The 24663-nt window shown below is 41.9% G+C and overlaps 2 protein-coding genes across 7 annotated transcripts; both read left to right on the forward strand.

The window, feature by feature from the left end:
• The first annotated feature begins 488 nt into the window (after positions 1-488).
• Positions 489-16464, forward strand: LOC138206016 (FYVE, RhoGEF and PH domain-containing protein 6-like). The gene is made up of 21 exons (XM_069162450.1): positions 489-602; positions 1510-3511; positions 5274-5418; positions 5646-5707; positions 6735-6765; positions 9677-9828; positions 10341-10497; positions 10653-10740; positions 11275-11325; positions 11440-11498; positions 11588-11659; positions 11915-11983; positions 12450-12533; positions 12633-12712; positions 12869-12971; positions 13111-13257; positions 14799-14904; positions 15034-15128; positions 15209-15337; positions 15450-15589; positions 15672-16464. Exons 1-21 carry the CDS (start codon positions 590-592, stop codon positions 15706-15708), a joined length of 3822 nt encoding a protein of 1273 aa, XP_069018551.1. The 5' UTR covers positions 489-589; the 3' UTR covers positions 15709-16464.
• Positions 16465-17153: 689 nt separating this feature from the next.
• On the forward strand, positions 17154-23836 carry nr2c1 (nuclear receptor subfamily 2, group C, member 1). 6 transcript variants are annotated; one of them, XM_069162451.1, is made up of 14 exons: positions 17154-17266; positions 18939-19073; positions 19233-19466; positions 19623-19701; positions 19817-19996; positions 20089-20239; positions 20573-20669; positions 20963-21147; positions 21535-21688; positions 21804-21925; positions 22068-22210; positions 22370-22507; positions 22649-22754; positions 22921-23836. In XM_069162451.1, exons 2-14 carry the CDS (start codon positions 19002-19004, stop codon positions 23090-23092), a joined length of 1833 nt encoding a protein of 610 aa, XP_069018552.1. In that variant the 5' UTR covers positions 17154-17266; positions 18939-19001; the 3' UTR covers positions 23093-23836. The 6 variants fall into 6 exon arrangements, with proteins under 6 accessions (XP_069018552.1, XP_069018554.1, XP_069018553.1 ...); XM_069162453.1 differs by lacking the exon at positions 17154-17266 and adding an exon at positions 17284-17467; XM_069162452.1 differs by lacking the exon at positions 17154-17266 and adding an exon at positions 17284-17463.
• Positions 23837-24663: the final 827 nt, after the last annotated feature.

The raw sequence follows: 24663 nt of genomic DNA on the forward strand, positions 1-24663 counted from the left end.
TTAGTTTTAGTTCCTCTGCTTTAAATATGGCTTCTAAAATAGCTGCTGGCTTCCAATCATATTTCTGTCTTCTTAGTCATACTGGTGTTGTTAACATTAGAAACGATGATGTATGTGGAAAGATATGTGTGTGTATGGCACTCTGGAAACTCCTTGTGCAGCGATGGGCAATCATAAAGTCTTATTGTTGATCTTATGTGGAGTATTTTGTAGTTTACAAAGGGATACTATGATATCATATTATTCAGGGTCTTTTCTTAAATGTCAGACACTATAACTTGAAACAAACTTTTGTTTGAATTGGTTCTGGCTGTTTTGCGGCTGCTGAGGACCTCTAGTGGATTGTTTGCGGAAACAAAACGGAAGCTCATTGGCTCATGTCTCAGGCAGCAGCAGCTCCGGTGCGGCTCCAGTCAGAGTAACTTCTTTGCGTCAAGTGTTGCTCGAACAGAAGCAACGAAAATGTCGATTTCTGACAGATAATTTGTTTGTTTAGTCGACAGCGCGCGGTACATCCGGACATGAAGGTTTTGTTTCTGCTGCACTGATTTATAAGGACCGTCGAAACAAAGGCAACGTGAGGGAAGCGATGATGAACTCAGGTAAGTGGCTGGCTTCTCGTTACTCTTTAACTGCTCTGGTTAACGATTTGAAAGTGTCTTGTTTCTACTGACCAGATTATTAAATCTGAAATGATCCAGAATCATGTATTTATTTTTTTCCTGACTTTATTTACTTATAACTGTGCAGATAAAGAATCCATCGGATGATATGTAAACTGTAGGGTGATTAGTTAATGCTAATTGGCAAATAATAAAATATAAGCAACAAAACAGATCAAACGGACTGTTATTATATTTACAAAAACATGTGTATTCAGATATCTAGCATATCTCCAGATTAAAGTCCACCAGATTTTTTTTTTTTATAGATTCTTTTGAGAATTATTCACTGTCAGCTGATCAAACTGTGGCTCCCTGAGCCGGGTTGGCATGTCGCTGTTTTGTCCCCCAAAGAAATTTGTAGGACACTAGTTCAGCCAGATGTACTAGTTTACGGGTCTCTTGTCCACCCCCCTGCACCCCCTCCTTCACTTATCTCCCACTCTTCATCGCCCATCTGCTCCTCCTCCTCCTCTGCCTGTTGACATGGGCCATTAGCCGGATTACTGTGCTGCTGTGTTGAGTGGCAAACAAAACCCATGTGATATTTGAACCCCCCTCGGGGGTGGGGGTGGGTTACTGCTTTACAGCAGTTGCACATTAAGCTGTCACTAGGTTAGGATCAGTGCCACAAAGTAGATTTAAAGAGTGAACTTCCATTAGGGCAACATCTGCCGGACAGCTGGAAATACACCAAATATACCGTGTGGACATTTAGAACATGCCTCTTTCATGGTGTCAGATTAGAGCCATAATCTTTTTCCTTTTTGAGACCTGTCACTGTTTTCTAGCACGTGAGTAAGACTGATTCAGAGGAAGTAACTTAATTCCAAATATCTCTCCCCAGGCATGCACAAGCCACCTGTGGCTCCTAAACCAAAGCTGGCCCAGCACCAGAGGCCAGGACTGTCTCCCTCCTTCCCCATAAGAGAAATCCTCTCGCACCCGTCTCCTGGCACACAGAGGAAGGTTAAACCAGTACTAGCCCCCAAACCCTGCCTTTCCAAACTCACTACTGCTGTGGAGTCCAAGCCACTCATTTCAAAGAGCCTGCACCATCCGTCTGTATCAGAAACCCCTCTTCACTCCCAGAATGGAAAACGGCAAGACAACAAAAAACCTGACTGGGATTATATTATTCCCATTTGCCTGTGTAGCCAAGAAAACTGCACGTGCATCAGGAACACAATCAGAGACGAAATGGAGAAAGACATTAAAACGTTGCACAAGGGCAAAACTGAGGAAAACAGAAAGACTGTCCCTACATCTCGAGGCGCGCTGAATAACAGCAGGGGGAAAACAGACAATGCTAAGAGCCAAGAGATGATCACTTCTTCCACGAATACCCACCTCCCTAACCATAGACGTCTCCAGGAGACACCTACTGCAGACAAAGAACTCAACACTGATACCTCCAGTCCTGAGGTGACTGCTAGGCTGTCTCTTCCTCACAGAACTTGGAGCGATGAGGCAAATGCTAACGTAATACCTCAGAGCGCACCTGGACAAAGACCAGAGGAAGATGCTCTTGGCTCAGAACAAACCAGTGTGTTACAACCCACAGCAGTCCCAGCAGCCCCTAGGAAGCCCGTCCCTGTTCCTGTACGACGGAAGCCCAGGACAGCTGTTCTGACCCACCAGGAAAAGGTGGAGAAGGAGAGGGACGAGACTGCGAGCCAGGAAGGGAGGGAAATAAACGTCAAAGAGGTGAAGGTGTCATCAGAGGGGAAGGGCAGCTCATCCCTGTCTGTCAGTGTACCTGTTAAAGAAAACAAGCAGCCAATGTTTCTGTCTGCAAGAAGAGCGTGTGCCCCGCCAGCACCTCCGCCCAGGAAAAAGCCTTTTCTCTCTGAACCCGAGAGAGCACCAACCTCTGCTCCTCAAACACTGCCAAAGGACATGGAGGAGGAAGACCTGGGCTGGGACTGCAGCATTTATGAAATGGAGATGTCGGTTGACAAGGACGATGAAGAGATGCAGAAGGAAGGAGCAGATGATCGGGAGCCAGTCAACAGCGACCTCACACATCGCCCTCCTGGCAGTTCACTCAGTCAGCCGGAGTTCAGCCAGCCTTTAGCCGTCGCTGTGGAAGCAGAGGAGAATCGGATGGTTAAAGTCACTCCAAAAAAGCCCAAGAGATACTCAATGGCACTGATTCAGAAGGAATCTTTCGAGGAGAGCGAAGTGGGGAAATCAGGAGATCATGAGAAAAGGCAGGTCCATGATTTACAAGACTGCGTTTTGAACGAGAGAACTATGAGGGAGCTGCCTTTGCCTACAAACCAGAAGCCAAGCAGGAACCTTTTACCGGCTGGAATCACCAAACCTTCTCGCTCCAGCCTGAGCAAACCGAAAGCAAAGTCCTTCTCTGCAGCTGACCTCATCTGCTCTGATGCAAAGAGGAGGAACTCTTTCCAAAAAATACTGGACTTGAAGCTCTCAGTGAAGATGTTACCCAAGCCAGTAAAAGGAGGCCAGAGCCCAGACTCCACTGCGAAGGATAAAGGACAAGATGAATGTCAAAACTTCCCTGAGCATGTCAGCACTCAACGTAAATTATCCTGCCCGCTGATTGGAGTGGAGCAAAGCGTGGACACGGAGGAGTTTTCTCCTGGACTCAAACAACCTCTCCACTACGAGAACATCCCTGTCTATGAGGAGATATCAGACTACATGAATGTGCATGTGGAAAAGGCAGCGCCGTCTCCTACGCCCTCGTTCTTACAGGCTGCCATCTCGCAGACCTCGCTGTGTAATGACGAGGGCATTTACGAGGAGCAGGATCCATACATGTCCCTGGTGAAAACCACTGATCTCCAACAGTGTCCGACACCTCCAGACTGTGACAGGTAGATCTCGTTTCTCTCAGTACATTTTATCCTAATTTACTCTGCATTTGTTATTTGCCCTTTTTGTTCTGAGAGCAGTGCTGGAAAGCACCTGAGTGACTCATCACTTGTAGAAAGGGAAGCTTGGAGGAAACCACATCACATTGTGTCTTTTGTTGCAGCTTCTATGGCATGGGAGTTTGACAACTATGTTGGCATGTGTGCTTGCACAGCCTTTCAGGTGTTGATGAAATGAGGATTGACCCAGTAATTTAAAACAACAGATTATAGGTTTAAAATATAAACTTCACACAACAGGCCGCACTGACACCAGGCAACCTTTAACCTAGAAATGCTCACAGTGTCGCCCTGTTTGCCATCATTGCACTGCAGCTTTGAAGTTTTTATCAGAGGCTAAGAGGGCACTGAATCTCCACCTGGTTTAGTTCCTGAAGGGTCAGTTCATCTAAAAGTGTGAGTTCTGAAATATCAACTGCTGCCGTAATAAATAGAATTGATAGAATTAAATTTCTGATGTTAAAATATTCAGAGAGCCGGAACTGTGTTTCTGTTACTTTGCATTAGAGCACGCTGTCAACAGATTTTTATTGAAACTACTTTTTATCCAATAAATAGTATTTATATAACTGTTAGTGAAGTCTGTGAATTAAGGGGAAGAAAAGAGACATTGCTGTTGAATTTTCATAATGTTTTAAACCGAGTATCAAAAAACAATCTGCACAGCTACGTACGTATCTGTGTGGATATTTTTTCTTTTTGTAATTTGGGTGGACTGACCCTTTTAAAAGTTTGGCTACAGCAGTCAGCATCGAGCTTAATTAGCTCAAGTATTTTTTTTTCATGTGTACATTCTTGGTAGTAATTTTTGCGGTAATCCTTTGATGCAAAGAATTCCTATGTTGGGCCATGAATGTGCAGTGAGTGGAAGTCGTTTGGAAATGAATAGGATTACAGTTTGTGTAACTGTACAGTCTGCCTCGCACAACTTAGTGTGTCAGGCCAAACTGTGCAGCAATCACATGTTAAAAACACGCTGAACAGCTCACTAACTGAGACCAGTCACGATTAAGTGACAAAAACATTGTAAACACGCCACAGTGCGATCCACAGATGCCAGCTTGTTGCGGTTCTTCTTTAGCCTTGGGCTTTTTCTTTTTCTGCAGTTTGTTTCAGGGAGGTGCCGTTGTTGCAGATGGAGAACTCCCTCTGGGAATTGTGGCATTTTAGACATGTTTTTTGTTTATGCAGTGTTTTAAAGCTGCAAAGTTCAATTAACAAAATGTGATGATAAGTGATTTGTGTGTGTGTTTTGGAGCTCTTCTGCTTTTGTTGGGCTTGGCAGCATTTATCCAAAACTACTACTCTGTGACCCGGAGCAGGCCGTTGGACCAGAGGTAGTGGTATTTAACATAGATGATGCTTATCATAAATGTTTTTTTCCGCCTGCGTCAAATGCTCCCTTTCCTGTGTTCATAGCAGAAAATCTTGTAATACTCTTGTCCTGACAGAGATTCTTCTTCAGATTATGTGCTGAGACAGGTGTTTTAAGTTTAAACCTCTTCTGTTTCCTCATCTATAAAAAAAAAAAAAAAAAGCATCCTCACTGTATTGCACTGTTTATACTAGTCATGTGCTATGTTTGTAGATGTGTCATCATTTGCTGCATTCACAGTATTTTTTAATAAATGCCTTCAGTGTGCTTGTGCTCATGCTCTGACATCTGTCCCTGCTCTCCGCTGGCAACAAACTGATCCTTTAACAGGAGCTCAGTCGACGAAGATGTGGCTCTTGTGAATGAGGCCTCCTTTGAAGATGACATTGCGGCCAACACCTCAGATGAGGAGGACGAGGATGACAACAGCTCCGTCTCAAGTAAAGGCGACCCTGAGCAGCCAGAGGACAGTACGGTGAGGAGCAGACACTGTTAGATTTATGATTCTAGTCCTTCGAAGTGCTCCGAAATATTACCAAGCGTCATCCTACAAGAGAAAATAATGTCTTGTCCTATTGGGAAGAACTTTTTGTCCTTTCATTGACATCGTGTACATCAGCTACATACTGTACCTGATAGAAATTCTACCTGAATGCATTGTGATATATAAAGTCTGTGTTTTTGAATTTTTGTTGGACACAGAGTGGACTGAAGAAAAGCAAGATACACCACATTGCCACAGAAATCATGAGCTCTGAGAGTGTGTAAGTCTTCATTTTCTTCACCCTTAAAGTGAAGACTCACTCAATGGATTAAAATACATATTTATATATATATATATATATATAGAGAGAGATCTATATCTATCTATCTATCTATCTTAAATATGTATTTTTTTGTCTTGCATCTTCACACGGGACAATTTTATGGAAAAACCAACATAAAGTGTCTTAGTAAAGGGTTGGACCATAAGGTGCTGCTAGAACAGCTTTAGAGCACCTTGTTATTGATTCTCCAAGTCTGACTGCGAAGGCCATGGAATATGATTCATATAATTTCCATACTCATCAAACCTTTCACAACCCTCATGCCCCTATGGATGTGGGCACTGTCATCCTGAAAGAAACCACCACTCACATTTAGATAGAAATGATTTCATCACAGAATAAAGGTGATGATTTGCAGTGACCCTTCCTTCTAAGGGGACAAGTTGACCCAAACCTTTCCAGCAAAATGCACACAGCACAGCATATTGGAGCCAAAGGATCGCCTCACTGTATCATTCAAGCATTTAGGTTCTTCAATTTGTCACCTATCTGTAGTAGCATCTGTCTTTGAGATTTAGTATGTTTGAAATGAAAGGAGTGTTGTTTGTTGTGCTAACAACATTAAAAACGGACATTTAAAATCAAAACGCCGGCATCTTCTTCCAGAGACACTGTTCCTATCGCTCTGGATAATCCACGTACATTGCTATCAACAGGTTTCACCAGGACTATTACTCTGATACAAAATTAAACCTAACAGCACAGATCACACAGATCTGCGTATTATGTAAAGGACATAATTTTTGCATAAACATGTCACTATACATTTTAAATGTATATTTTAATGTTGTAAGCACAACAGACAAAAATCCATTCACCCGCACTTTATTGGGTCGACACAGATATCTCAGAACTGGACCACAAGAAGTAAGTGAGAATACATGTTCTTTTGTCGTATGGGAGAAGCGCCTCTTTACTTGCTCATTATAACTTTGATTTCTTTCTCCCTTTCTTGTTCTTGTAGGTTTGTTAATGTCCTGAAGCTGCTGCATGTTGTAAGTACCCCCTCATGTCACTCTTTAGGGTTATTTGCTTCAACCAAAACCAAGCTCTGTGATAAGAGCAGAGGCTGTTGTTACTCTGTATATGTTTGATTTAGTATGTGTCTACTGTCTGAGCCCACATTCTCCATATGTGTTTGATTATGCTAGCCATCGAGGCACACCCCAAGCAGGATAACTCCCCTCTGTTTCGCTCGCACAGCTCACATTCCTCATGGTTTTCTCCAGACGTTCAGCGATAGTGTAATGTGATGGTAACACAACACTCAAATGGGTTTAAACAGAGTCTCCTCGCAGTGTTGTGAGAAATTTAATCTGTCATGAATTGAAGCCACCAAAAGGATTTGATGGTCTGTTTTGATTTACCCCTCTCAAAATGTTTGTGACTCAACTGTACATGACAAAACACTTTAAATGGTATCAGAAGTATCTGTTGTCAGTATAATTCAAACCAACTTTTAACCACCACTCTCATAATCTGCAGTCACATTCTCATTACTCTGCATATGATGTAAGGAATGAAAAAAGGCATTTAATCTGTTGAGTAATTTAATCACCTTGAAGCTTGAAGGACAGTTAAACCTAGAGGAGAGTCCACAGCCCTGCCAGTGGCTCTGTGATGCTGTACTTTGAACAGCTGTACTTTCAGCTGAAAAACGAATGTAAGCATGCTAACATGTTTATAATGAAAATGCTAATCTGTTGATGTTAAACAGATATAATGACTTTCTTCACAATCACAGGTTAACACGCTAACATTTACAAAGAACAGCTGATGGGATTGTCATTAGTTTGCAGGTATTTGTCCACAAACCAAAGAACTTAGCAAGTTAAAATATCGACCTGATTTTGGTGACAGATGAAAAGTTTGCTCAAATTAATAACACTTACAATTCATCCTGTGGGCAACATGAATGCATGCACTACATTTCATGACCGTGTTCTTGAGACACTTGACCCAAAGCCACAGATGTCACATCATGGTGATGCAGTTAGAGGAAGGAAGAGTCACAGGATCATCAGAGTCATCAGGACTCATCCTCCGAGAACTGTGAATATCTGGAAATACATTTTATAGCCATCCTTTTGATGGAGGTTGACGTATCTCAGTCTGGACCAAAGTGACAGACCAACATTGCCATCCTGCAGCCTCGGTGCTAGTGTGGCTAAAACACAGACAGTTCATGAAAACAACTTTATTCCACAAATTTCAAGTTTATTTAATCACGACCACAACAGTGGGTTGTGTTGGCATGGATGAAGGACAGTCGAAACGTTCAGACAATACACAGCTGTAGGTTCACTAGATACAACAAGATAAAACGAATGCAGTCTAATACCACACTTCTGCTATAATTCTTACCTTCGTGAAGGTTGTAGTATTCAACTGTCAGAAAATTGCTGATTCAGCTTTATGGTAACTGTGGGTGATGTTATTGAATGGCACTGTGTAAGTGAGGTGTTTCTGTTGTTTTTCCTCTCCATCATGTATGTAAATTGGGTGGAAACAAATGATAAGACACCTATTGTAACCTTCACCCAGGTGGGATTTATTGCAGGACTGTTTGATTACACTGCATGATATTTAGCTGGTGACCTGCTGTATATCAAACACAGGCAAACACAAAGACGAACAAGCCTGAGTTATTTTAAGTGAGCAACTGACAGGGTTTAGACACATCTGATACAATGGAGGCTGATAAATACTTTTGTCATACAAACCGATATGAGCCCCATTTGTGCCAGCTGAATGCCCTTTATTTCAAGAAAAAATTATTGTCATACTTTTTATGTCTTTATTTTCACAATAAAGGATGAGTAGGGTCACATGAGCAGATGCTTGGGGAAAACAAGAACGTAGTAGGACTGAGTCATGACTGATGACTTCTTGCTACAGAGCATAGACAGGAAGTGTTTGGGTCTCTGTAGACTGCAGAGGAAGGGTGTCCAGTAATGAAGAACAGTAATGCAAAGTTCAACACAATGTTAAAGTGACTTTGTATTATTTCCATCTCTACCAGGTACTCAGCCAGCTAAGTGCTTGTGCTATGCTCTGTGTACTTTTGCTGTCAGGTAAAAACCTGGTCTCTAAAATGTCGACTGTATTGTCGAAAGTGTATTGTTTTTGTATAATGAAAACGTGAGTATCAGCCAAACTGAAAGAGTCAGTCCTGCTTCCCCCGCTTAATTCTTATCAAAAATATTCACTTCCTGCTGACAGTCTGCATTGTCTCATGAAACGTGCGTATTTTTTCCAATACCCAGACACATTATTTTCCACATGGTCCACCCCCTTCAGTCAGCTGTTGTAGTAGGAAGAGATCACATGTGTTATAACCGCAGGAGCTCTCTACTGGAAACTCAGTCAGCAAACACTTTTATTTGCCATTTGTCTCGATAAACCACCAAAAACACTCCACATCATCAGAAAGAGAAGCAGAACCGGCACCCTCAGGCCTGGTTCATTGTATGTGGCAAATTTAAAAATGCTTAATGCGAGTCAGGTTTGTGTGAAGGTCATATGACTGCAGTATGACAATTAATGTTGTGAATTTTCTTTTTTCTCTCACAGCTAACACTGATATTTACTTTTAGGTTCAAAGGACCCAAAAACAAAGTCACAAACCAACAGAAACTCTATTTGTGTGTCACGGAGCTTTTATTCTATGGATGAGAAAGAATACAACAAAGGATGTCTTCTATTTTTTTTTTTTAAACCTCTTACTCCATGCTCCTCACACAGGGACGCAGTAGTAGTGATTGGTCGACAGTTACACACAGTGCTATCTGATTGGTCTATTTCTACAAATTTTAACATATTTATAACACATTGACATATTCTCTCTTTTCTGTGTCCGAGTTTCTTTTTTGACCATCTGACTCTATCGGTGTATCTGACCTACAGGACTTCCGTGATTCAGTGGCTCAGGCATCCCGGGAGAGTGGGAAGCCCGTGATTGAGGAGCGTCTTCTCAACCAGATCCTCTACTATCTCCCACAGCTTTATGAACTCAACCAAGACCTGCTCAGAGAGCTGAAGCAGAGAGTGGCCAAATGGTACAAAACAATTGATCAAAGAGTGTTTTTAAGTTTGTCTGGATTTGTCACTTTTACTGACTCAAAGAGCCTTAATACACCTTTACTTTAGGGCCGAATGTATGCCTGAACTCCTGTCACAGTACCTCTCTGTACTTAATGTTTGGGGCTGTTTTACATGGTGTGGGTTTCACACCTTGGTTTCATTTAAAAGAAATCTTAACTGGCCAGCACTGATCTTCACCCCATCTAACACTTTTGGGATGAACTGGACCGTGCCAGCTAACTAATGCTCTTGTGTCTAAATGGGAACTAAATAATGCACTCAAGTTCTGACATCTTCCCTGAACGGTGGAAGTTGTTAAAGTAGCATATTAATGTACACCATTGTGGTCAATAACCGCATATGGACATAATGTGATGTCCATGTTCTGTTCACCTGAAGAAGACCACATTCTTAAAAATTCCAAAAGCATCACATGTATTTCTCTGTGGTGGCAAGGTGACCAAGCTTATTTCATTCCACTTTACAGGGATGAGAATGCCCAGCTGGCAGACATCTTCCTGAAGAAAGGGCCCTACCTGAAGATGTATTCCACATACATCCGTGAGTTCGACAAGAATGTGGCTCTACTGGTAGAGCAGACTAAGAGGAACCTGGCATTCGGTGCCGTAGTACGGAAATTTGAGGTATAGATGCTTGCTCGACCTGTTTTTTTCTGTCTGAGGGGGTGTGTCCTTCGGGTCAATGATGTCTCATTGTTTGTGCATGTGTAGAGGATGTGTATATGAGCTTGTTCCTCAAAATGGTCTCATTGGTAAATGAATGACGTATTTTTGTTAAGGCCAGTCCTCGCTGTGCCAACTTGGCCCTGAAGCATTATCTGCTGAAGCCTGTCCAGAGGATTCCTCAGTATCAGCTGCTGCTCACAGGTACATCTACGAAAGAGTCATTTTCTCTGCATTTAGTAAATAAATAATTTTCTTGTCACGTTCTTTGTTAGTAACCATCAAGCTTTATTTAAATTGTTGTAGTTATGGGCTTCTAAACTGAGCATGTTTGACCAACCTTTGCCGTCTCATTGTAGGCATCATGCTGCCCTCTGGTGTCCAGATAAACAAAAATAGTTTGAATTTTTTTCTTGCCTCTTCAATCCTGATATAATAAGATTTTTGAAGTGCTGCCCAAATCAGATTTGGTGACATAACATGAGCTTTAACATGAGTAAGCTTAGTGTTTCATGATCCTAATGGATCAGGGTTGATCGCTCTGTGCCAAAATATTACTCACGTCACTCTTGTATAATTGCATTATGTAAGCACCTGGAGACCTTTTTATCCGGGATTGTAGTTCTGAATAATTCTAGGAATTTACTACTCAAGACTGAGATCTTGAAACCCAGTGTGAAATTAGTTTCCTCTCATTTGTTTGACCCCTTATCCAAAATATTTGTAATTTTGTTTCAGACTATCTGAAAAACCTGTCTGAAGACTCAGAGGACTACAAGGACACGCAAGGTAAACCCACGTCCGTTTTACATCTGCATGCTACACATTTTCATGATGGTGTCAGTGAAAACATGAACTGTCATGTATGTGATGAGTACCTTTTTTACATTTTTATCCACTCAGCTGCCCTTGCTATAGTGAAAGAAGTGGCCAATCATGCAAATGACATCATGAAACAAGGGGTGAGAGAAAAAATATAAACTTTAACTTTTCTCAACATGTTGATAAAATGCTCCAGACAGGATGCTGATCCCCACTTATTTTGTCTCAGGATAACTTCCAGAAGCTGATTCAGGTGCAGTGTCGACTGAACGGCCACCAGGAGATCGTTCAGCCTGGGCGGGTAAGGCCATAAAGACTTCATATTTGATTTTTCACTGCTGATATTTTGACTTGTCATGGTAAGAAATGCACAGGTGTTACTAAAAATGTCAATTATGACTTCATTCAATTCAAAGGTGCCAATAAATAATTTTATAATAAAATGAATTCATTTGTTTTATGTATTTATACCCGCAGATATTATAAACTCACTTATGCTCATAAGATTAAATAAGAAAAAGTGATTCTCAGTTTTCATGACATTTTTGTGCTCCAGATCTTCCTCAAAGAGGGTGTCCTGATGAAGCTGTCCAGGAAGGTCATGCAGCCCCGAATGTTCTTCCTGGTAAAGTAAACATCTATCACTTCCTTTTCTCATGTTTCATGCTTTTATTAACTACAATAACTGTACCATCTGCCTCAGACAGTCTGCACTCTCCCACCTTTAGTTACGCCAAACTGCATCTGTAAAGCCTGTCAGGAAAGTTTTCCTTTTCCAAGTAAAACATTATTTCGTTATACATCCTGTTGTGCTGCTGCAAGGAACTTAAAGACCAGAGACTCTTGTATGCGAAATCAAGGCTCAAAGGTGATCAAGCCATTGAATGTTTGACTTTAAACTTTGCAGTTGACCCTCATCAAAGTATTTTGAGCCAAATCACAGCAAAAATATCTTGAAATCTATTTATTTTTGCCAATACGTTATTAATTTTACTCCAAACTCTTCTGTAGTGGATTACACCAAACAGAATGGAAAGTCTTAACAGAATAAAAATAATGGATTTTTTTTTTTTGTGTCATTTGTCCTTTAGTTTAATGACACCTTGCTGTACACTACTCCTGTCCAGTCAGGCCAGTACAAGCTCAACAACATGCTGTCACTGGCTGGGATGAAGGTGAGAACTTCTCCTCTTATTTCATTTCACTTTTCATACTTTCACATTCATGTTATCGCCAGAGATAAGCTCTACACTACACGATGAACATAATTACAGGTTAGCGAACCAAGTCAAGACGCCTATCACAGTGAGCTGAAGATTGAGAGTGTGGAGCGCTCCTTCATTCTCTCTGCAAGGTAGTCATCAGAAACAAAGATATATTTTTGTAATTTAAGAACATGTGCTGTTTCATTATTATAATTCATGTCAAAGTGGTGTTTTCCTGTTGATGCGTAGATCTGTGAACACTGTGTAGCTGTTGTGTAGTTATATTTTATTTTCTCTTCTTGCAGTTCGGCCACAGAGCGAGATGAATGGCTGGAGGCCATTTCCACAGCAATCACTGAGTACACCAGGAAGAAAATCAGTTTTATATCTGGCAAGCCTCCAGACGAGGTCAAATAACCTTGAAAACTACACCTCATGTTTTTACAATGTCTAAGTCAATGTTAGGGTGACTTGTACGAACACTCCTAGTTTGTAGTGTATATATTAGCAGTGATTGATAACTGCTGTGTTTCTTATGTATACCCAGGTAGAACTGGGGGATGGTGGTGACGATGCTCCTTTGGGTTCCAAAGCCCCGATATGGGTCCCTGACCCGCGGACCACCATGTGTATGATCTGTACCTGTGAGTTCACCCTAACGTGGAGAAGACATCACTGCCGCGCGTGTGGAAAGGTGAGGTGACAAAAAGTGCTCAGATGTTCACTAAATAGTGTCTCCATTCATGTCTCCAATGTAATTTTAGAAAGATTTTTCATTAAAAAAAAAAAAAATGACAAAGTAAGATTTCCTGTAACCTGTACTCAAAAACAGACATTGTTGAAATGAATAGTTTGAATTTGGGGAATATGCTAATTCACTGTCCTGCTGCGAGTTGGACAAGAAGATAAATGCAACTCTAATATCTCTTCGGTAAATAACTGGAGCCAAGCAGTTAGCTTAGCTCAGCAATAAAACGGGAAATGGCGCACAACCAAGTGGGTTTTCTATGACATTCGCGGGGCTGAGCAGCGCGAATTCATCTCCTACAGTCAAGGCGGTCACCCCCAAACTCTACTGTGACGGTCTGAGCAAGTTGCGTGCGCAATGGCACTTGGGTTCTCCAATGCGCCCACTCAGCGCAACGATAACGCACAAGTTTCTCGCCCACAACAACACAATCGTAGCTCCCCACCACCTCTGCTCACTGGACGACTCCCTGCTGCTTCTCTCTGTTCCCGAAAGAAGTTCTCACAAACTCCGATGTGCGCCCACAGCTTACGTTTTAGGTGCATAAAACATCACCGACGCATTTGGATTACTGCTCGCAAAAAGTGCGGAAACCTCTCTCCTATCACGGTGCTGTACGCGCGCACAAGCAGCAGTCTGAAATTATTCATCCATCCTCGTATCTATGGTTAATAATGAATATGATGCCATGCATATGCCTGTTTAATTTTCTGCAACATTGAGTTTTATCTGATGTGATGTGAGATCATGTTTACTAATAAAGTTTCAGACATTGTGGTGACGGAATTTCTGTTATTGATTGGTCGGAGTGGCTATGGTGGCTAGGCTAACATGATCTCCGTTAACTAGGGCCAGCTTTCATTTTTTGCTTTCGGCACATCTATCGGTGGTAAAGGAGTGACATACCACTCGGGATCGGTACATAGTGATATACCGCTGAAGTGATTGTTATACTGATGCAACAGTCGCTTTCCCATCTCGGTGCTGCAGCCTGAAATCCTCCGGAAACGGAGCTAAAGTTGATGGACCAGCTGATGACGCTATTTCCGTAATGTTTGGGCTGCAAGTTACACTTCAGGACTGCTCCTTAATGTTGTTGTGTTTTCGCTTTCTGTATTTGTGTTTTGCACTTCAGGGTTTCTCATGTTTGTGGTTGTGTTTTCTTTTTGTTTTTGTGTTTTGCACCTCAGGACCACAGGTTTTGGGGAGTTTTTGCTTTTGTTGTTGTTGTTGTTGTTGTTGTTGTTGTATGTGTTTTGTACTTCAGGACAGCTCATTTTTGTTGTTGTGTTTTGCCACCATAGCGTACTGACATGTAGTGTTGTCATTCACATCATCTCAAATCAGCATATCATCCATAATGTCAAACTACAGTATTTCTATGAGAATTGGACTGAGGATTACATTGGTATTACTTTGGTAAAAGAATACATTTTTTTAATTTTACTTAAAAGATAATGCATTTTTTTGTTTTACCATCCCATCAGGTGGTGTGTCAGTCTTGTTCCTCCAACAAACACCGTCTTGAATATCTAAAGAACCAGTTAGCTCGAGTGTGTGATCACTGTTTCCTTGTTCTTCAGGAGCAGAAATGTGAGTCTGGCTTCTATCCAGCACTGTTTACGATCTAATCCCAACACATTGATGCTCTCATATTTTTTACAAGTCAGTCTGACACATCATTTTCTGTGTTTTCAACCTCTGCATATTTCTGTTTGTCAGGTGAGAGGGACTTTTCAGCAACTGTGTCCCCAGGAAGCAAAGCTGCCTTTGCTTTCTCCAGGAAGCAGAAGAAGATACCTGCGGCCCTCAAAGAGGTAGCTGATGCTTTGTCCTGATCCAGATTTCATTGTTATATTGATCTGAAAACTCATCAGATGGGTTTTACTTGTTTCAGGTGACAGCAAACACAGACAACTCATCCATGAGTGGGTATCTGCAGAGATCAAAGGGCAATAAAAAGCAGGGGAAGAGGCTGTGGTTTGTCATCAAAGACAAGGTCCTGTACGCATACGCTGCAAGTGAGGTAAGGTCCTCTGGCTTGTATCAGTAAAAGCTCAGTATCATATTATAATCGGACCAAAGGGAATTGACTTCACATTCATCCAACGTTGGTCTGTTATCATTTCTCCATGCAGGATGTTGCAGCCTTGGAGAGTCAGCCCCTGTTAGGGTTCATGTTGAAAGTTGATTCTTCAGAGAAGTTGCAGTTTAAACTCTACCACAAAAACACATTTTACTACGTTTTTAAAGCTGACAATGTCCAAACAGCCCAAAGGTACAGTCAGAAAAAGAGATTCCTCTTATTGTTATATATTGTGACTGCAGTAATACTAATAATAATCTTTGTTTTTAAACAGATGGATCAACTCATTCAAAGAAGCCACTGTGCTTTAGTATGTGTTGACAGTGTGTGAAGCTGATCAGTGCATCTTTTCAGCCTTGCCTGAAAATGTTTTACCTCAGTGCTCTCTGAATTCTGCAAAAAGCATCTGGAGACACCATATTGGTTGCATTGAAATGAAAACCAAAATCTAATATTTAATTTTATTTGTTTATCAGATTTACTGTCGTTAGCTTTTAGTTTTTAGAGCCCTCCTCCTGTGGAGGTGGGTTATACCCATGTTATTTTTGTATGTCAACATGAATCTTTTTCACCAGCATTTATGTAGTTTTGACTACAACTTGAGAATTACGCTTTGATTTTGTTACATTTTGATTTTTCTAGTATCCTGCTTGGATCTACATGGCACCGATTTTTGAATAAAAGACCATTTTCTCGAGATTTGTAATGAATACTTTCACAACACTTTGATTCACATTTACTCAAGTTTTAAGAGGTCAAAACAAGTCATGTTGATGTTTCTTGATTTTGGGGGATTTCTTTTGTTATCACTTGAGATGTTGGTTATAGAACACACAATGTACACTTTTCAAGAAGCTTTCACTTTACATTAATAAGGGTTTTTGTAACTTTGATTCTGACCCTGAGACTTACTGGTGTATTGAGGGTAAATTCACTGTTTCAGAATAACTGTAACATAATGAGTTTTGCACTGTAAATAAGAGATTATTGTAAATTAAATGCAACCAAACTCCCATGAATCAAATTTCTACCACTTCAATTCTGTCAATGTAATAAATACTTGTTTTACTGTGCTTTTTGTCAGTCAATTTTAGCTGCCCATTTAAATGATTGAATGTGCCATAATAGACAGCAAATGGGAAAATGTATCATCCCATAAATACTCATTACTTGTTACTTTTTATGTAAATCATGTTTGACTTTTATAACACTACTTTTAAATGACTTAAATATTTGTGGGTTAAGTTCGCCACTTAAGGGGAGAGTTAAGGGATGCCTGGCTAACATCTAGACCATATTAAATGTGGCCCAGATCTAAAACTACTAAACCTGGACTCAATTATCACAGAGAAGAAATCTTTTTTTTTTTTAACTCGGCTTCTAATTTGTGAAACCTTTTTTTCTATTTGTGAAAATAAAAGAGGGATATTTCACCGCTTCCCCCCCCCCCCCCCCCCCCTCTTCTGCAGTGGTCCAGATCTAAAACCACCAAAACTAGACAAATCAAACACTTTAAATGATGTCGTCTACTCTTAACCGAACTAGTAACGTCACTTTTCTGCCCCCCCCCCCCTTAAATATAATAGTGTGGTAGAAATACTTCGTTTAAGCACCAGTGATAAAACGGCTTGTGAAAATTCAGTTTTTGCTTGGACCGACAGCTGATGTGAAAACAGCTGGACTTTCAGGGAGAACGACTTGGAAACTGTGGCTACCCAACTGCGCATGCGCGTAAATCGTTTATCGATGGCAAAAAAAAAAAAAAAAAAGGTCACGAACTCTGACCCTCCCACTTAACTGCAAGCAAACACTTTAAAATATTAATTTATTGAAGGAAATACAATATCGGACCTGACGGCTCCGCGGGAGGTAAGACATATTTACGAACGCGGACACGCGAGGGGTTCGTGGAAGAGCCACGAGTGGCCAGTAAAAGAGGAAGAGAGGGAGTGTTCAGTAGGTCTGCAGGAGGGAAGCAGCCATTAGCCCACCAACTTAGCAAACAGCTAACTTAGCTCGTTAGCACTGTCGTCCGGAGCTCGGAGCGCCTGGAAATTAAAAGTTCGGCAAGTACGCGTCGATGTTTCCGCGTGTGTCCGCGGCGCTGCGTCGCGGGAGTGTGTCCGGGATCCGCCGCGTGTTTTACGCGTTAGCCGCCGGTAACTAGTAACGACGTTAAACGAGACGTGCTAGTTAGCCGACGAGCTTAGCCGCGCACGGGTTAGCCGGCCGGTAGCTGCTCGTCGTGCTTCCGTTTCGCTCATTAAAAGACACTGAAAGCGAAGCGACCGGCGTCGTTGACTGCGAGCGGGACGGACGTCCCCGCGTGTCGGATCGCAAGCTGTCCGACCGGCGCGGAAGTCCGGCGTCCCGATTTCAGGCGTACCGCGGGGCCACCCCTCCGGGGGCTCGTCGACGCCGACGCGCCGCTTGTTCGCTCCGCGGCTCGGCGTCACTCGCGGGCCTTGAACCCTAAAGCACGCTTTAACCCTTCAATGTTGACCTTTCACCCACAGGAAAAGAAATACTTTTTATCTTCCGTATCGGTTTTAAACAGCCGGGTGTCGGGAGCTCGTCCGTGTCGGGACGCGGCGGCTTCGCCGCTCGTTTGTTGTCACTTCGCTGGATGTTAAAGCTGATTTTTAAAAACCGGGGTGGGCAGCGATCGTTGTCGTTTCGAGCTAACGCCGGCTTCCGTTTATTAGCACAGGCCACAAAAATAAACATCCAGACGGTGTCACGCAAATGGTTTCATCAAATGTTTCCGTTCACCTGTTGGTTCAGCACAGGTCACATCGGGCGGATTTCCTTTAGAAATGTCACGCGGATTTTTGGCCAGAAGTATTATTTCGCTGAAGGGACTTGAACCAGGGAACAGGAGGGGGGGGATTAGTAGTTGTAATGTTAAGTTAAGTTTTTGGCCATAATTATTATCGGAGCATTAAGTTGCCCCCAGCTCCCTCCAGAAACAGCTTCCTATAGGTATTGCTCATTTCCTCTGTGGTAGAACTTTTCTATCATGTTTGGGTCGATTATAATCGATTTAATTCATCTATTGAAACACCAGGCTGGTGATGAACTACATTTTTCTTACTTCAACAAATAATGAAAACATCCAAACCTTCTGTGTTGTCAGATAGTGTTTATTGCTATTTATCGTAGACATCCACTGTTGTTCACAAATATTTAAAAACACATTTGAGCTCTTTCTCAGGGTGACCGGTTCCTGCATTACCCTGAGCACTGTAGTTACATGTGAGTCAGTCCCACTTAACTTGGCTGGCTTCTGTAAATACTGTTTAATTGTGCCTTATGTGTACAGAACTGCTAAAATTAGTCCCTAATAAAAGCTCAGCCTTTAAAAAACAAAAAAATAACGACATGTTTGTGTGGTTACAGAACGTATTTATTGAAGTGCAATCGTAGGATTTGATTACAGTAAGAAAATCATCGAGGCAGTGTTTCCTTGAGGTTATCCCCTGACTTGACCTAAGATATGTTTCAATAAGACATAAAGTAATACGTATACTCAACTCTACAGGTGTGCATGCCTCATGAAGCACTGATGTGAAGGGCAGTGGAAGAAGGTGTGTGCAGTATCAGAATGGATGGACAGACTCAAAGGATTCAGCTTGTTTCAACAGACAACAGCATGGCTTTAGGACACAGAATCCAGGTGATGCAATAGCTTATCCATCATTGGAGACTGTCATTCTGTTTTTATTGTATGTGAATAAACACATGCACAGTTTGCACATGAATTTGATCAACCCAACCCAACGTCTTTGCATATACTGTCAGCACTCGCCCATGTTTTGATTTGTATTTGTCATAGATTGTAACGGATCAGCAGACTGGGCAGAAGATCCAGATCGTCACAGCACTGGAGCCATCTTCCCCTGGAAAGCAGCAGTTTATCCTAGCTAATGCTGATTACTCCCCTGGTGGGAAGGTGATTCTGGCCAAGCAGGAAGGTTCACCCAACAAGGTCATCCTCGCTGCTCCAGACGGCTCTGGGGTCAACCAGCTGCTGTTTGCCTCCCCTGAACTTGCCGGGCAGCAGATTCAGGTAATGCCCGAAGCCGTTCGTGACCTTTTCCTGTCAGTTTGATAAACAAGGTTACTAAAAGGTCTTGTGACTGAAGCGTGGTCATGTGTTGTCAGTCTAAACTTGCTGCTGTGTTTGCTGTATTAAATTATTCAATTTTCTCGGATTGTTTGTCAGTTTGTGACCGAAGGCTCAGACCAGTCTTCTGTCAAGCCTGTTGTGGAGTACTGCGTTGTCTGTGGGGACAAAGCCTCAGGTAGGACTTGCAGTAAAAAAATAAAATAAAAAATAGAACCTTTTGGGTTTTTTTTCAGTAACACACCTAAACTATTTTTCACTAACATGTCCATGTTTTGTCTTTGTTCTCTCAGGGCGGCATTACGGAGCTGTCAGCTGTGAGGGCTGTAAGGGATTCTTCAAACGCAGCATAAGGAAGAACCTGGTGTACACCTGCAGGGGCAACGGAGAGTGCGCTATTAACAAGCTGCACCGAAATCGCTGCCAGTACTGTCGACTGCAGCGCTGTATTTCTCTGGGCATGAAACAGGACTGTAAGAGACTGTAATACTATAAATATATGTGTTTGTCAAGATGTTATTAAGGATTGACATGATTAAGGTCTCGTATTTGTTTTGTCTCTCAGCTGTGCAGTGTGAGAGGAAGCCTGTTGAAGTGACCACCAGAGAGAAATCCGTCAACTGTGCAGCTTCCACCGAAAAGATCTACATCCGCAAGAATTTATGTAGCCCTCTGGCTGCCACACCGACCTTTGTATCTGACAAGGAAACTGCCCGGTACATGCCACTTAACTCGAGATAATGCACTTATTATTGGACCCACTTGTGCAGTCTAATACCACACAACAAATAAACCTGCAGTCAATAATCTTTTTGTTACACTTGTAAAAACTCTCTGGTGTCCTTTTGGAATGCGTCGTATTTGAAGTTGTTTCTTAGGTTTTGTTTTCACCTTTTACGTACACAGTGGAGAAACAACATTAAGATGATGCAGTGCAGTGCAACACAAAACCATAACTGATCACGACTTCAAACATTTCCAGAGTTGAATCATTTTTGTATGGTTTTATATGTATAATGCAATGTGAGATGTCAACTCTCTATTTCCAGGTCTACAAATGTGCTCGAGTCCAGCATGTTGCTAAACATCCAACAACCCTTCTCCAAGATGGAAAACACCATCTTGATTCCAGCATCTCCAGACAAGGTAACATTTATGTAATCCAACTATTGTATATTCAAGTAAAGTCTCTTATGTCATTCTAACATTGAATACAAAAATTGAGAAAACATTTGGGATTCTACTTAAACCGGGTTGATAATTTAGGCTAAATAATTGTTTGTTCATGGATGATACGTGCGTCTTAATCTGTGTTATGGCCCAGTTTTGTCCTTATTGTTTCACCATTATGTTTTGCTCACCTAAGGCATGACGTGTAAAAAAACAAACAAAAGTTATACTCAATGCATGTTTCATCATCACTGTCCCGTCCTGAACAGGATGACCTGTCTCAAGGTGATCTCGGTACACTGGCAAATGTCGTGACATCACTTGCCCACCTCAACAAGTCCAGGGAGGCAAGCGACAGCGGCAACGATCTGATGGGAGCTGAAACACTTAGCAACGGTGACAGCTCAATGACAGATGTCCAAGGAGATGAACAAACTGCAAGTGATATCACTAGGTGAGAGAGCTGTCATAAGGAATCAAGAGGCTTTGACACTGACCAGGAGTGGCCTCTAAATAAGTTGATAGATATACAGGAGGTCCACATGGGCATTAATGGAAACCCAGGGGCTGTTTTTTTCCCTTAGTCACAGAGCTTTAATAGAATTTCCTGCAGGGCCATGTGGTTTCTGACCCCTCATCTTAAGGGATTAATTAGATTGGCCCATAGTCTATCAAAAATATACAATCTCGGGGCCATGTCAGGGGTGCACTGCAGTGCTTTGAGTTGTAGTTTATATTCCCTGTTTTCTTTTGTGAGCTTTAGTGTATAAATTATAAATAAATCAAAATGTTTGGATCTTTCACCGCGAGCATTTTGTGTCCATATGTTGCGTGTCATCAGAGCTTTTGACACCCTGGCCAAAGTCCTCCACCCTGGTGATGGCTCAGCGGGAGAGTCCTTGGAGGCCACAATGCAGCTGATGTCAGGGGACCAGTCGGGTCCCGTGGTGGAGCTGGAGGGATCTCTACTTTCTGACAGCCATATCCTTTTCAAGGTAAAAGACTGCCACTGACTGTGGCCCTCCCCTTTGACCTGCTCATGTTACACAGATTCACACATTTTTCAGATTATCACTGTAATAATCATGTTTTCTCCTTGTTGTTTTACAGCTTATGATGCCTTTGCCTGTGCCAGAGTACCTCAATGTCAACTACATCTGTGAGTCAGCTTCCCGGCTACTTTTTCTCTCTATGCACTGGGCACGCTCCATACCTGCCTTTCAATCACTTGGGTAAGCCTATTGTTTCATAAATACACCTTTTTAAATGGTGGCATTGGACTTTGTCATTACATGTGACTCAGAAAATGGCTTTTCTTCTGTGCCCGCACGTGTCTTTGTACTAAATTTGAAAGAATCTTGTTTTATTTTACAGTGGTCAAGACAATGATATTAACTTGATGAAAGCCTGCTGGAATGAACTTTTTGCCCTGGGTCTGGCACAGTGCTCCAACATCATGAATGTTGGCACTATCTTAAGTGCCATTATCAACCATCTGCAGACCAGTTTACAGGAAGGTAGGAGGGCTCTACTGCCATGCAGACCTGAAGTGTATTCTTATAAGATGAGATACCAAGTCTGTCATGTTCATTTTTGTCTCACAACTTGTCTTTAATTTTCTAAAAAAAACTTTACAGGCCCTCAGTTCCCTCCATCTTTTTTTTTGTCACCCACAGATAAGCTGTCCCCAGAGAGAGTAAAGCTGGTGATGGAGCACATTTGGAGGATGCAGGAATTCTGTAACAGCATGGCCAAGCTGGCCCCAGACTCTTATGAGTATGCCTACCTCAAAGCCATTGTTCTCTTCAGTCCTGGTGTGTAGACTGCTCGCCAGTTGACACGATGAAAACTGCATTTTTTAAATGCTTGTTTTTGTGTTAAAGCTGAATACTTAGCAAATACAGATGTACTAATGTCTGACTATATGCATTTTTTTTTTTTTTTTTTTAAACCAGATCACCCAGGCATAGATAATACCCCACAGATAGAGATGTACCAGGAGAAGGCCTACATGGAGTTGCAGGACTACGTAACCAGAACCTACCCAGAAGACTCTTATCGGTTTGTTGGCTTTACCTTTGTACCACATAATGCCAGAGCTGCTGGGCAGGCAGTGGTGTATCACTACAGAATTACTCTATAAAGCAGGACAGATTTGTCGTGGTATCATAGATGCACTTGCTACATGTTTATATTTTATCTCTCCTTTCTCCCTCATTACTCCCAGGTTATCCAAGCTGTTACTGCGTCTTCCTGCCCTCAGGCTGATAAGTGCAGCTGTCACTGAGGAGCTGTTTTTCGCTGGACTCATTGGCAATGTGCAGATTGACAGCATCATCCCTTACATCCTCAAAATGGAGTCCACTGATTATAACAGCCAGGCAGTCTCCGGTGTCTGACACACTGTGCCATTTGTCACAGCAACATTGGACTGTGGGAACTGGACAGCCAATCGTTCAGAGTGCTCAGCCGACTGGTTACTGAATGGTCATGACATACTGTATTTATGGCAGCATCGGATGTGAGTTTCACTCTTGCTCTCTCACTTACGTTGCTCTTACTTCTGACTCCTTAGTAACCAGTCAGTGGAGCGTGGCTCTCAAAGAGGACAAATAAAAGCAACTCCAGTGGCAAGTGAGCCTGCCACTATATGCCCCTTCAGGAATCAACCCTTGAAACCTGCATTGTAGATTGTGCTTTTTATCGTACATAGTATTTTATGCTTCATCGCCTCCAAGCCTTTCCTTTTTCTGCGGATCTTGTTTGTACTCTGAAGGAATACGTATAGTTTGTTTTTCACTGCTTTCCTACATGGTCATGCTTTTTTTTTTTTTTATTTTATAGTAACTATGAGGAAAAAAAACACTCGTCTTAATGTGAATTGATTTGAGATGTTATCACGAAAGGTTATAACCTTTATTTCTTATTTGTTTGCAAATCCAAAGGATGTGCAGCATCACTTGTCAAATATTTGACATGAAATGGATCAGAATTAATTGTGTATATAGATTTGTATATAGGATGCACCAGGAAGGCTATAATAGGAAGCACTTGGTAATTGATGGATTCCATCTTTTGGGACAAATTCATGTGGATGGAAAACAATGGTCATGTCATTTGAAAATAAAAAGACATTTCAGTCACGTTTCTCTTATTATTTGCACAATAAAGCTTTCATTTTACCTTCTGAAAGTTATTGTTATGCAGTGCCTGCCAGGATCACGAGGTGTGTTGCTGTGTCAGTGTTTGCACAAAGGCTCTGGGTTACAAAAGGGGCAGCTTAAAATAAGATGTGTTGGACCCGTGCTCAGTCATGGAGGAAAACTTCGCATCAGCAGGCTGAATTATAATAGGCTTTCTGTGTGTTGAAGGATCTCGTACGTCATGGTTGCAAAATTCCTTTAATTTCAGAACTCAACGATGGCAGTGACAAAAGAAAACGGCCTATGTAGACTTTCAGAGAGGTCATCTCTGCAACGCAGGCAAACATTCAGACATCAATGAAGCATTCGTAAAATTGTCTTTTACTGTTGAATACCAAACTTATCTACCTTTGTTCATTTTCAGCCAAAGTCCCTTTAATTCTCTTGTGTTTGTTGTCCAGGTTCAAGTATCTTGGTCCGACTGAAAGTGGTGCGACCTCTGGAATCTCTTCTTTTCTCCTATCTCATCAAGTGCAGTGCCAGTTTACGGATTTATCTGCATAGCGTCGGGGAGTAATACCCGGAGCAACTTTTTAGTAAATCGAGTCTGTTTAACAAAGTTTCAGGGTTTTCCTCGTGCTTCTTGGAACTCACCTCTGCTTCTGTAAACACAGCAGATTGCTCTGAATTAATAATGTAAAATCTGTGTCCTGCCCCAGGGACTTATTGTTGTGTTTTGTGTCAAGTGATGTAAAGGTGGAATATGTTGCAGGGTGCTGTTGCATGGGACTAGACTTTCAGTGTGTGTTATTGGCTAATCAATTTTT

This window comes from Embiotoca jacksoni, unplaced genomic scaffold, assembly GCF_022577435.1.
Source record: "Embiotoca jacksoni isolate LCO1_2020_lvr unplaced genomic scaffold, fEmbJac1.0.p SCAF_3, whole genome shotgun sequence".
Taxonomy (NCBI): Eukaryota; Metazoa; Chordata; class Actinopteri; family Embiotocidae; genus Embiotoca; species Embiotoca jacksoni.